The 11,533-nt window shown below is 47.4% G+C and overlaps 1 protein-coding gene across 1 annotated transcript in view; it reads left to right on the forward strand.

The window, feature by feature from the left end:
- The first annotated feature begins 1,934 nt into the window (after positions 1 to 1,934).
- Positions 1,935 to 11,533, forward strand: part of PDPK1 (3-phosphoinositide dependent protein kinase 1) — a 90,265-nt gene continuing 80,666 nt past the window's right edge. The window contains exon 1 of the mRNA XM_012805831.2: positions 1,935 to 2,102. Coding sequence (XP_012661285.2) covers positions 2,079 to 2,102 — 24 coding nt within the window. The 5' untranslated portion in view covers positions 1,935 to 2,078. The remainder of the gene's footprint in view (positions 2,103 to 11,533) is intronic.

An 11,533-nucleotide genomic window follows, 5' to 3' on the forward strand; every position in this document is an offset into this window, starting at 1 on the left:
CCGGGCTGGGGATTCGAGCCCGCCACCTTAGGTGTACGTGGCTGGCGCCTTAGCCGGTTGAGCTATAGGCGCCGAGCCTTATGTACAGGTTCTAACACATGTCTGTCCTGGAATTGCAGTTTCTTGGACAAGTTACAGAATTGCTCTGTGCCTTAGTTTCCTCATCTGAAAAGTGGGGGAACAATAGCAGGGATTCTAGTTTACAGTAAATGAGATTAGGCATGAGAATGCCTCACTTAGTGGTGGTGAATAAATGTTAATGGCTATTACTGCTATTCAACAATTCATTATGCTTGGTGTGGTGGCTCACACCTGTAATTCTAGCACTCTGGGAGGCCGAGGTAGGTGGATAGTTTGGGCTCACTGGTTCCAGACCAGTCTGAGCAAAAAGCGAGACCCCGTCTCTACTAAAAATAGGAAAACTGAGGCAAGAGGATTGCTTGAGCCCAAAAGTTGGAGGTTGCTGTGAGCTATGATGCCAGGGCACTCTACCCAGGATGACAGCTTGAGACTCTGTCTCAAAACAAAAAAAGCACATCATTCCGTTCACCTGGGATTATGGATTCATTTATTCTTCTCTCTACTAAGTTTTTATTTTTTATAATAAAGATATATTACTCCTGGAAATTAAAAAAGGGCTATTCAAAAATGTACAAACTGTCAGATAACAAAGACGATCCTAATTTTGTTTAAAACATTAGCAACGCACAATAATATGAATATAATGTCACTGAATTATACACTTAAAATTGGTTAAGGGGGCAATTTTTTTTTTTAAAGACAGAGTCTCACTATATTGCCCTCAGTAGAGTGTTGCAGTGTCACAGCTCACAGCAATCTCAAACTCTTGGGCTTAAGTGATTCTCTTGCCTCAGCTTCCCATGTAGCTGGGACTACAGGTGCCTGCCACAATGCCTGGTTATTTTTTTGTTGCAGTGGTCACTGTTTAGCAGGCCAGGGCCCGGTTCGGACCTGCCAGCCCTGGTGTATGTGGCTGGCGCCCTAACCAGTGAGCTACGGGCGCTGAGCCTAAGGTGGTAAATTTTTTTTTTTTTTTTTTTTTGACAGAGTCTCATTTTGTTGCCCTTGGTAAAATGCCCTGGCAATAGAACACAGCAATCTCAATCTCCTGGGCTCCAGCCATTGTCTTGCTTCAGCCTCCCGAGTAGCTGGGACTACAGGTGCCCGTGTCTGCCACAACGCCTGGGTATTTTTAAAGACGGGGGTCTCGCTCTTGCTCAGGCTGGTCTCGAACCTGTGAGCTTAGGCAATCCACTCGCCTCTGCCTCCCAGAGTGCCAGGATTACAGGCATGAGCCACTGCGCCCGGCCTTTATGTGTATTTTACTACAATTTAAAACCTCCAGCACCAACATCAACATTTAATACAACAAAGAAAAGAAAATAATCCACACAAACATTTATAGGCAAAGACAAAAGTTCTGAGAGTGTCTCCGGGACTATGAACAGTATAACAGTGATAGAACGGTCTTGTTTTCTATAAATGTGACTTTATAGCCGAAATTTCCTTCCGCGAATGCTTGTTAGCTGTGAAACTAGTAATGCTGCGTGTCCTGGCGTTTTCATAGGGCTGGCTCTGGAGGCCAGGCCTAGGGTCCGAGCCCAGCCCAGCCCAGCCGCTGCAGCGGGCGTGACCTTGGCGACCCCTCTAATCCTCAGTTTCCCCGTCTGCCAGCCCGGGATGACAGCTCGCCCCCCGCCCCGCCCGGTCCCGCCCCGCGGGCCCGGGGATTGGCTCGCGCGGGGTCCCCCTTCCGGGGGGGCCGTGTCGCTCCCGCCTGCTGGATTCCAACCCGGAAATGCAGCTCGGGGCCGCGGCGGAGCGACTACGGGTGCGGCCAATGGACGCAGACGGTGGCGGTCGCGTAGCGGAAGTCCCGCCTGGCGTCGAGCGGGGGCGGGGCTGCGCCGAGGGCTGCGGGTGGCGGGTGGCTGGCGGCTGGGCGGGCGCAGGATGAAGTCGGCCATTGCTGGGGCTCTGCTGCGGGGAGGAAGACGCTGAGGAGGCGCTGAGCTTCGCAGCGCTGCGGGGGAGGCACCCGCGCCGATTCGGGGCCCATGGCCAGGACTACCAGCCAGCTGGTGAGTGCGCGGCGGCCTCCCAGGTCCGGCGAGACAGGGCAGCTTGGGGTCCCGAGGGCCGGGCGGCGCCTCACCTGTTACCGTGAGGCCCTGCCGTAGACTGCGGGCGCAGGCCGGAGCCTTCGCTCGGCTACCGCGGGGAACCCAGACCCGGGCTGCGGCGGTTGTCTGCTCGGCCGGGGGCGCTGACAGGCGCGTGGCGGGCGGGGAGGGCCAGGGTGGTGTCACCCAGCCAGGCGGGGTGGAAGTGTCTGGAAAGTTTGTTTTCTGCTTGGCGCAGTCTGGGGCCGAGCCTGCGAGGTTACTTTTCGGTTATATCTGCGGAGGAACCGCCCTGGGCCTCCATCTGAAACGGGATCCCAGTGCCTCTGCCTGCAAGAGGAGCAGAAGGTGCGAGTTTTCGCTGAAAGCGCCTGATGCTCCTGGGCTCCGTTTCCAAGTACTTTATTAGCGTGATCTGGTAAACTCCTTTAACCGCCCGGCGATTGGGCATTTGGGTGCTTTTCCTGCCTTGTGGGTCTGGTCAGTTTTGTGGGAAGCCCCTGGGAGGGCGGGCTTGAAAGCATTACTCAGGAAAGTGAGGTTGACAGGTAGGGATTTTAGGAGAAAAGACCAAAACAAACCACTTACTGGGGTAAATGTTTTGCTAAAAGTATCACTGATGTATGTTTTTTCGCTGTTGCTGAAAGTATCTCTAGCGTTTTTATGTTTTCACCCCATTCAGTTGTGGAGTTTGGGATGGTGGTTTAAGAACTTACACCTTGTATGTGATGCCTTCAATGAAGAAAGACTTAAGAAATTTACTTCTTATTTTTCATAATGTGGGTCTGTGGTAGCAGTTCTTAATCTTTTGGGGGGAGGGCATGAGCACCTTTGAGAATCTGAGGAAAGGTCTGGGCCTTCTGAGAAAAGCATGCAGCTACACTGAATTTTTAAACTACTTCAGGGGACTCTTAAACCTTCAGCTCATCTATGGGCTGAAAGTTGAGAACCCTGCTTTATAAAGATGGGTGGTAAGGGTGGTGCCTATGGCTCAAAGGAGTAGGGCGCTAGCCCCATATGCTGAAGGTGGCAGGTTCAAACCCAGCCCTGGCCAAAAACTGCGGGGGGGGGGCGGGGAGGGTGGTAAGTAATCTAAAGACTCAGAAAAGGACCTATCAGTTGAGAAAAATGGTGAAAGGGGAAAGGGATGCCTTTTGACTGTTGAGACGCATGTGGTTATGCCTAGGGCTCAGGTGCAAAAACACAAACAGGCTGCTTAGTGAACCTCAGCAGAGGCTGCGGCTGTTGGTCACGGTGAAGTGTGTAACGTGGACTTGCACACAATATTGCTTTGCATGATAGGGTGTATTTGACAGTGTCGTGGGAAGAGGAAAAGAACACATTTTCTCATGGCCTTTGCACTTCCACATGACAGACATTTGACATATATGGTTTTCTTCACACAAAGAAACTTTTTAGTGGAATCCAGTGAGCAAAAATGACTTACAGAAGAGAGGATAGAGTTCCAGATAAGAAAGTGAGAGGAATTAGGCTTTTGCATCTTTATCATCTAGATTGTCCAGCATTTACGTGTGTGCTATATTTTCTGTCAGTAACAGCAGAGACAGCACCAATGTTGGATTTTCATGAGAGGACTGAATTTCACATTTCAAATAGGTTTGTGCCTGGACTTCAAGGTGGCACTCTGGGCACTGGAGTAGCAGCCCCCTCTTCGTTCCTAATCCCCAGTCTGTTTAGGTATGCAGCCAACAGGGGGCGCCCAGCCCAGTCTGATTCTAAGTGGGCCAGAGGCTGTCACTGCCCTTTACTGTACTGACTTGCTTGAAGGCAGGCATGTTGCTGGGTATCTTCACACCACGTTGCAAGGTAGATGGCCTCCCTGTTTTATAGGGGCAGAAGCTGAGGTGGAGAGAGGTTAAGTACTTGCCTCATTAATTAAGTAGAGGGCAATTTGGCAGTGACCCTAGTGTCACACTGTTCCTCTTATGTGAAGAACCCCAGAGAGGAGTATCTGCCAGGCAGCTCAGCATGAGGAAGTCCTTGGTGACACTGCCTAGGATGTTTTCCCAGGGGTTGGGCCTGAGCATGTTGACCATGCCGTGCGGGAGGCAAGAGGGATGTATTCATATGGAAAGACAGTACATCATTTGTCTGGGGGGGGGTGGTGGGCAGATGGCTGAACTCTGTGACTCCTGGGGCCTGTTTCAGCCTCCTGCTATCAGAAAAAAGTTGTTAGGGAAGAGGCTCTGGTTGACCTTTGTAGAGGGCCGATGCTTCTGAATGGGTGAGGCTTGGAATCCTCCCTTTGGAAAAAAAGACGTGTAACGATTTGTTAAAGGTAGAATTGGGGGGTTAGGCTGAATGGCTCTTTGCACATTCTAGGGTGGTTCTGTTTTTGCAAGGTGGCTACATCCCTGGGGGAAGTTATCAGAAAAGCAGAGAGCATAGAGAAATGTAGCTTTTGATTTTCACACTCCCTCTTGTGAGCTTCTTCTCATGTGGCTGGTCTAGTCTACAGCATAATGTATTTTTGCCCCTGGAAATGTCCTGACAGCTGGAACCAAGCTGAGTCCAGAGCTGGCAAATTGAGGTCCTGATCCTAAGAGGTAGAAGTTTAGGTTGGTTCTGTTCTTCTGACATGTATTGTGTGAGGAGGACCCAGCAGCAGAGATGTGGGGCCTGAAAACAGGCTTTGGGCAGCTCTTCAAGGCAAATCTAAGCTGCTTTCACCACAACTTTGGGGAAAGAAGTGGATGGGTCCCCCTTTTCAGCCTGTGCCCTCATCCCCTGAGCTGGGCATGAGTGCTTCTGGGCAGGTGATTAGCACTGGTGGAGGATGTAGTCGGACAAATGGGATGAGCTGGGAAGTACTTCAGAAATGGAACTCCAGTTCCTTCTGGAATGATGGGCTTGGAGGAGAGAGCATTTTCCATGGAGATGGACTTTGCCAGGCTTCCATGTGATATTTCAGTTCTGTGAGGAGAGCATGCAGTAGCTGCTGAGGGACACTGGGTGTAGAAATGACTCCCCCAGCAGGTGCAAGGGCTAAGGGCCATATATGTGTGTGTACCATGTCTGCCTGGATGATGTCAGGTGGTGATGGGGGTGCACAGTGCAGTTGTTTTGAAGGCAAGTTCAAAGGGCAGTTTGCTGGGGAGGAAGTGCCAGTGTGGAAACTCTTTAAGTTTTAGACATGGATTGCTCAGGTCTTTTCAGTAGCTCGTTTTTCCATAACTAAATTGCATTCTTCATTACCTCAGGCCATTTTGCCACATGGCACTCTACTAACGATATGATGAGACTCCATCTCAAAAAACAAACAAAAAAACCAACAAAAAACCCAACTATTTGAATATTGAGAACAGGTTGTATGTTTAGGCTCCAGCTGGTAGATCACAGGCAGGGTGCATATTCTCAAAGAATAAATGAGGAACGTGTTCTGAGTTGTTCTCTTCTCTCAGAAGAAAAAGGCCTCTTTGCATTTATGATTGGGTTCATGATGGTTGTTGGGATCTATATTCTGTACCTGATATTGGTTGCATTTATGTAGTTGTACAATATCTGTTTCTGTTCACTTGCCCCATATTTAAACTGGAATGTTTAGTCCAAAAAATTATAGGTTGTTTTGAATGCGTGAAAGGAGTTAAAAGAGTTAAATGAAATGCACTCTGGGAGGCCAAGGCTGGTGGATTGCCTTAGTTCATGAGTTCCAAACCAGCCTAAGCCAGAGTGAGACCTTGCCTCTAAAAGTAGTCAGGGGTTGTGGCAGGTGCCTGTAGTCCCAGCTACTCGGGAGGCTGAGGCAAGAGAATTGGTTGAGCCCAAGAGTCTGAGGTTGCTGTGAGCTATGATGTCATTGTACTCTACTAGGGGAGACATACTCTGTCTCCAAAAAAAAAAGTTAAATGCATATTCAGTTCATTATAAAGGATTGGCTTTTAGGGGCTTTAAATCCCTTATCAGAGCAACTGATTGTGTTTCTGGCTTCTGTTTATTTTTGTTTTATTTTATTTTTTGAAACAGAGTCTTACTTTGTTGCCCTTGGTAGAGTGCATCATAGCTCACAGCAATCTCAAACTCCTCGGCTGAAGAGATCCTTTTGCCTCAGCCTTAGTCTCCTGAGTAGTTGAGACTAGAGACAGGGATCTCACTTTAGCTAAGGCTGGTCTCGAACTCCTGGGCTCAGCCAATCCGCCTGCCTCAGTCTCCCAGAGTGCGAGGTTTACAGGAGTGAGTGAGCCACTGTGCCAGGCCTTCTGATTTCTGTTTAAATAGTTGAGTTATACATAGGTCCACAGAATCTAGAACTGACAGTACTGCACATTCTGTGTATGAACAGTATGGATGAGTCTGACATCAGCTGCTCCTCCCTGAGCACAGGCACTGCAGAATAAACATGTATAGTTTCCATCTAGAATTTGACTGTGGGGACGGATGAAGAGGGGGCACATAATTCTTGAATGGCCAGCGACTTCCTTCACTCCACAGACCAGGTTAAGTGCCTTCTGTATCAGCCTCCATGCTGGGGAGTGGCCCAATCTGTGCTTCAAATCAGCTGCAGCCTATAGGGAATCAAAATATTTAAAGATGTGGTTTGAAGATATGTCTGGAAGTTGGTTCTGGAGATTTGTGTCTCTTGTGTGTTTGTGGAGCAAGTGGCTGATGAGAGGCTGTGTGTCTCAGCAGCATGCCAGTCAGAATTCGTCTGGCTAAAGGCTTGGTTTTTACAATAAATTCATTGTTAAAGTCCCATTCTTCAACTTGTTTTTTTTTCTTTTGGCATTAATTTTATTTCACTAGGAAGGGATTGTGGCTCAGAGTGACAGCTGTACATTGAGTGCTGCCAGAGAGGCTGATAGGGTTTGTGGAGAATCCTCTCTGAAGTGCTCTGACCCACAGGAAGCCTGTGGTGAGAAAGGCTGAGCTCCCTTTGTGTTTCCAGAAGACCTGGAGGTGGGAGGCAGGACAGGACCTGCAATGGCCATTATACTTTCCAGTCCTAAGTGTTGTATTGTGTGCTCCCTGGGGTGTAGTGCAGTGCACCAGGGCATCTGGGGAGGCATTAGCCTCTGCAGGGAGCAACTCTACACTGCATTCTCATCCTCCATTCTCTGCCCATTGCTTTCCTTCCTGCTTCCCCCTTTTCTGGTGAGGTAGGACTCCAAGGCTTTGCTGACTGGGTCCCTAGGTGTCAGCACTCCTGCCCCTCCTCCTCCTCTGTCACTGCAACCCTCTGTAAGGGGCCCTGCCTCAGCTACCCTGTCACAGCCTCTTTCCAGCCTGTATATTCCAAGGGAGTGTCTAGGATGTTCAATGGCAACCTTGTTCTAGTCAGTTCTCATCTTCTCCATGGCCCTCCCTCTCTGTGGGAACCTCCTTGTGGCTGTACAGACTTTTCTGACCAGTCTGCCTCCCCCTACCCCCAATTCCAGACCTTTAGTCTATACCAGATTCTGTTCTATGGTTCAGTTCTGCTTTTCTAACACAGGCTTTGCGCCTTGTGCTATCCTTGTTTTTCTGAGCTTGAAGTTTCTAGGTGGTTTCTGTTACTCTTTTTCATGCCTTCTCTTAATGACTTTCATGCCTGGACTTGTTTCTTTTTCTTTTTCTTCTCAGAGTCTTACTATGTTGCCCTCAGTAGAGTGCTGTGGCATCGCAGCTCATAGCAACCTCAAACTCTGGGGCTTAAGTGATTCCCTTGCTTCAGCCTCCTAAGTAGCTGGGACTACAGGCGCCCAGCTATTTGTTGTTGTTGTTGTCATTTTTGTTTAGCAGGTCCGGGCCAGGTTTGAAGCCACAGCCCCAGTGCATATGTCCAGTGCCCTAACCACTGAGCCATCGGCGCTGAGCCTATATCTGGGCTTCTTGTGGCATATTGGTCACACACCAGCCTGTCTTAACCATTTTTGCCTTTATTTAATAGAAGACATGTCTGACTCCTCTGTGTAGGTTCTGACTCTCCTTGGTTTAGGGTTGTGTGTGATTGAGGGGTAGAGGGTTTCCCTGTAAACCATTGACTGTTTATTGCCGATGACAAAGGCTTTCTGAATGACAACCAAGGCAAGTGGTTAAAAACACTGACTGATGTTCTACCTCTTCCTTATCCATGGAAGTATTTTAAAAAGGGTAGCTCTTTTTCTGTGTGTATATTATGCTACAATAAAATGTTTTAGAAAGTAAATAGTTTAAAAACACTTTGCCAGATTGCACAACAATGTGAATATACATAATGCCACATGTTAGAATGGTAAATTTTCTTTCTTTCTTTTTTTTTTTTTTTTTTTTGAGACAGAGTCATGTTGCCCTCGATAGAGTGCCATGGCATCACAGCTCACAACAACCTCAAACTCTTGGGGTCAGGCGATTCTCACTTCAGCCTCCCAAGCAGCTGGGACCACAGGCGCCCGCCACAACACCCAGCCATTCCTTGGCTGTAATTGTCTTTGTTGTTTGGCAGGCCCGGCTTGGTCTTGAACCCACCAAAATGGTAAATTTTATGTTGTGTATTTTTCCACGATTAAAAATGAAACCACTTTGCCCAAATGAAAATGGCAATAGGGAGCATTTGAGGATGGGGACTGGAACTCACTGCTGAGGTGGGGTGGTAGGGATTAAGTTACCAATGTGCATTCAAAGAGAGAGAATTTTTGATTAACAATTTAGTTTCTGGGAATTTAAAATCAGAAAATAAGTAGGGCACCAGCTCCATATGCTAGAGGTGGCAGGTTTAAACCCAGCCCTGGCCAAAAAAAAAAAAAAAAAGGTTTGTGAGAGATTTTATTACTAGATTAGTCCAGCTCTGAAATAGGGGTGAATTGGTAGTATACTGAAGCCCTCTCAGCCAGAGACAGGTTGAGAACAGTGTAGTGAGTCCATGTATACAACATGCTCAGCACGGACACAGTTCTTTTTTTTCCCCAATATTTTCCATCCACTTTTGGTTGAGGGCCAACTGTATTTTCCTGAGAGGTAGTTATAAAGTGTCTCTAAGTGAAAAGACCTGGTTGTGGCTCAGTGCCTGTGGCTCAAGTGGTTAAAGCACCAGCCACATACACCTAAGGTGGCAGGTTTGAATCCAACCCGGGCCTGCCAAACAACAATGATGACTGCAACCAAAAAATAGCTGGGTGTTATGGTGGGCGCCTGTGGTCCCAGCTATTTGGGAGGCTGAGGCAGGAGACTCGCTTGAGCCCAGGAGTTGGAGGTTGCTGTGAGCTGTGAAGTCACAGCATTCTACCCAGGGGGACAGCTTGAGGCTCTGTCTCAAAAAAAAGAAAGAAAAAAAGAAAAGACCTGGTTATAAAGCAACATGCTCAGCATAACTTTTCTAAGACCCAGAAAAAAGCCTGAAAGTTGATTTCTTTTTTTTTTGGCCAGGGCTGGGTTTGAACCCGCCACCTCCAGCATATTGGGCCGGTGCCCTACCCTTTTGAGCCACAAGTGCTGCCCCAGGACAACGTATCACCATACAGTGGTGAATGAGATGGTCTTGTCCCTCCCCTCTTGAAGCTTATTGAACTGAGGGTGTGCCTTTCTTCCCTAATTTTTATTTTGAAAAATTTTAAAATAAGAAGAGTTGAAAGCACAGTACAATGAATATCCATCATCCCTTTATCTAGATTCTACCAGTTAACTTTTCTGATAATTGCTTATGTATGCTTCCCCACCTGCAAAAAAAAAAAAAAAAATTTTTTTTTTTTTTTTTTTTGAGAGAGTCTCACTTTGTCACCCTCAGTAGTGTGCCTTGGCGTCATAGCTCACAGCAGCCTCGAACTTTTGGGTTCAAGCGGTTCTCTTGCCTCAGTCTCCCAAGTACTTGGAACTACAGGCACCTGCCACAGCGCCCAGCTATTTTTAGAGATGAGGTCTTGCTCTGGCTTAGGCTGGTCTTGAACCTATGAGCTCAGGCAGTCTACCCGCCTCGGCCTCACAGAGTGCTAGGTTTACAGGTGTGAGCCACTGCGCCCAGCTTTTTTGCTTTTTAGAGACAGGGTCTTTTTTTTTGTTTGTTTTGTTTTTTTGAGACAGCCTCAAGCTGTCGCCCTGGGTAGAGTGCTGTGGCATCACAGCTCACAGCAACCTCCAACTCCTGGGCTCAAGTGATCTCCTGCCTCCACCTCCTAAGTACCTGGGACTACAGGTGGCTACCTCAACACCTGGCTATTTTTTGGTTGTAGCCATCGTTGTTTGGCGGGCCCGAGCTGGAGTCAAACCCGCCAGCTCCAGTGTATATGGCTGGCACCTTAGCTGCTTGAGCCACAGACGCTGAGCCTGGAGACCGGGTCTTGCTCTTACTCAGGCAGGTCTTGAACTTCTGAGCTCAAGGGATCCTTTGGCTTCAGCCTCTCAGAGTGCTAGGATTACAGGTGTGAGTCACTGCTTATAGCTGCCTTGTTTTAGTAGCCAGGATCTAGTCAAGAGACATTATGGTACTCTACCCATGGCGACATAGTGAAACTTTGTCTCAAAAAAAAAGAGGGGGTGGTGGAGCTTATAGCTCAAGCAGCCAGGGCACCAGCCACATACACCAGAGCTGGTGGGTTCGAATCCTGGCTGGGCCTGCCAAACAATGATAACTACAACCAAAGAATGGCCGAGTGTTGTGGTAGGTACTTGGGAGGCTGAGGCAAGAGAATTGCTTAAGCCCAGGAGTTGGAGGTTGCTGTGAGCTGAGACTCTAGGGCACTAGTTTACCCAGGACAATAGCTTGAGGCTCTGTCTCAAAAAAAAAAAAAAAAAAGAATTATTTATTTGCATTTGTATTTTCCTTTATCCAAAACAATTACCTTACCTTTTTCTTTTAAACATGGACATATTTTGGAATATTCTGTGAGGCTCATCATCTTGTATGTGTAGGAATGTCCCACAATCTGAATTTATCTTGTTTTTCATTAGGTTCAGGTAAAGTGTCCCATGGCAAGAATACTGCTTAGGAGATGATGTAGAGTGTGGTTTGTAATACTTATTTTTTTTAGTAGACTTTATTTTTTACTGCAATTCTAGATTTATAATAAGAAACAACTATAAAGATAATATAAAGAGTTACCAAATACCCTGTACCCATTTTCCTCTATATCTTAGATTAGTGCTGTATATTTGTTACAAGTAATGAACCAGTGTTGATACATAGTAAATTAAAGTGTATAATTTATTCAAACTTCTTTAGTTTTTACCTCATGTCCTCCTATCTCAGGACCCATCCAGGATCCCACATGATGTTTAGTTGTCGTGTCACTTTAGGCTCCTCTGGGCTGTGCCAGTTTCTTTGACTTTTCCGATGACCTTGACAGTTGTGAGGTGTGCTGGCCACGTGTATTGCAGGATGTACCTCCGTTGAAATTTTTTTTTGGGAGCGGGTTTCTTTTTGAACTCGTAACTGAGTACATTAATGCATTTATGGGATCCATTGTGCTCATTTGATAAACAAC

The sequence above is a fragment of the Otolemur garnettii genome, unplaced genomic scaffold, assembly GCF_000181295.1.
Source record: "Otolemur garnettii isolate 467f Iridium unplaced genomic scaffold, OtoGar3 scaffold00044, whole genome shotgun sequence".
Taxonomy (NCBI): Eukaryota; Metazoa; Chordata; class Mammalia; order Primates; family Galagidae; genus Otolemur; species Otolemur garnettii.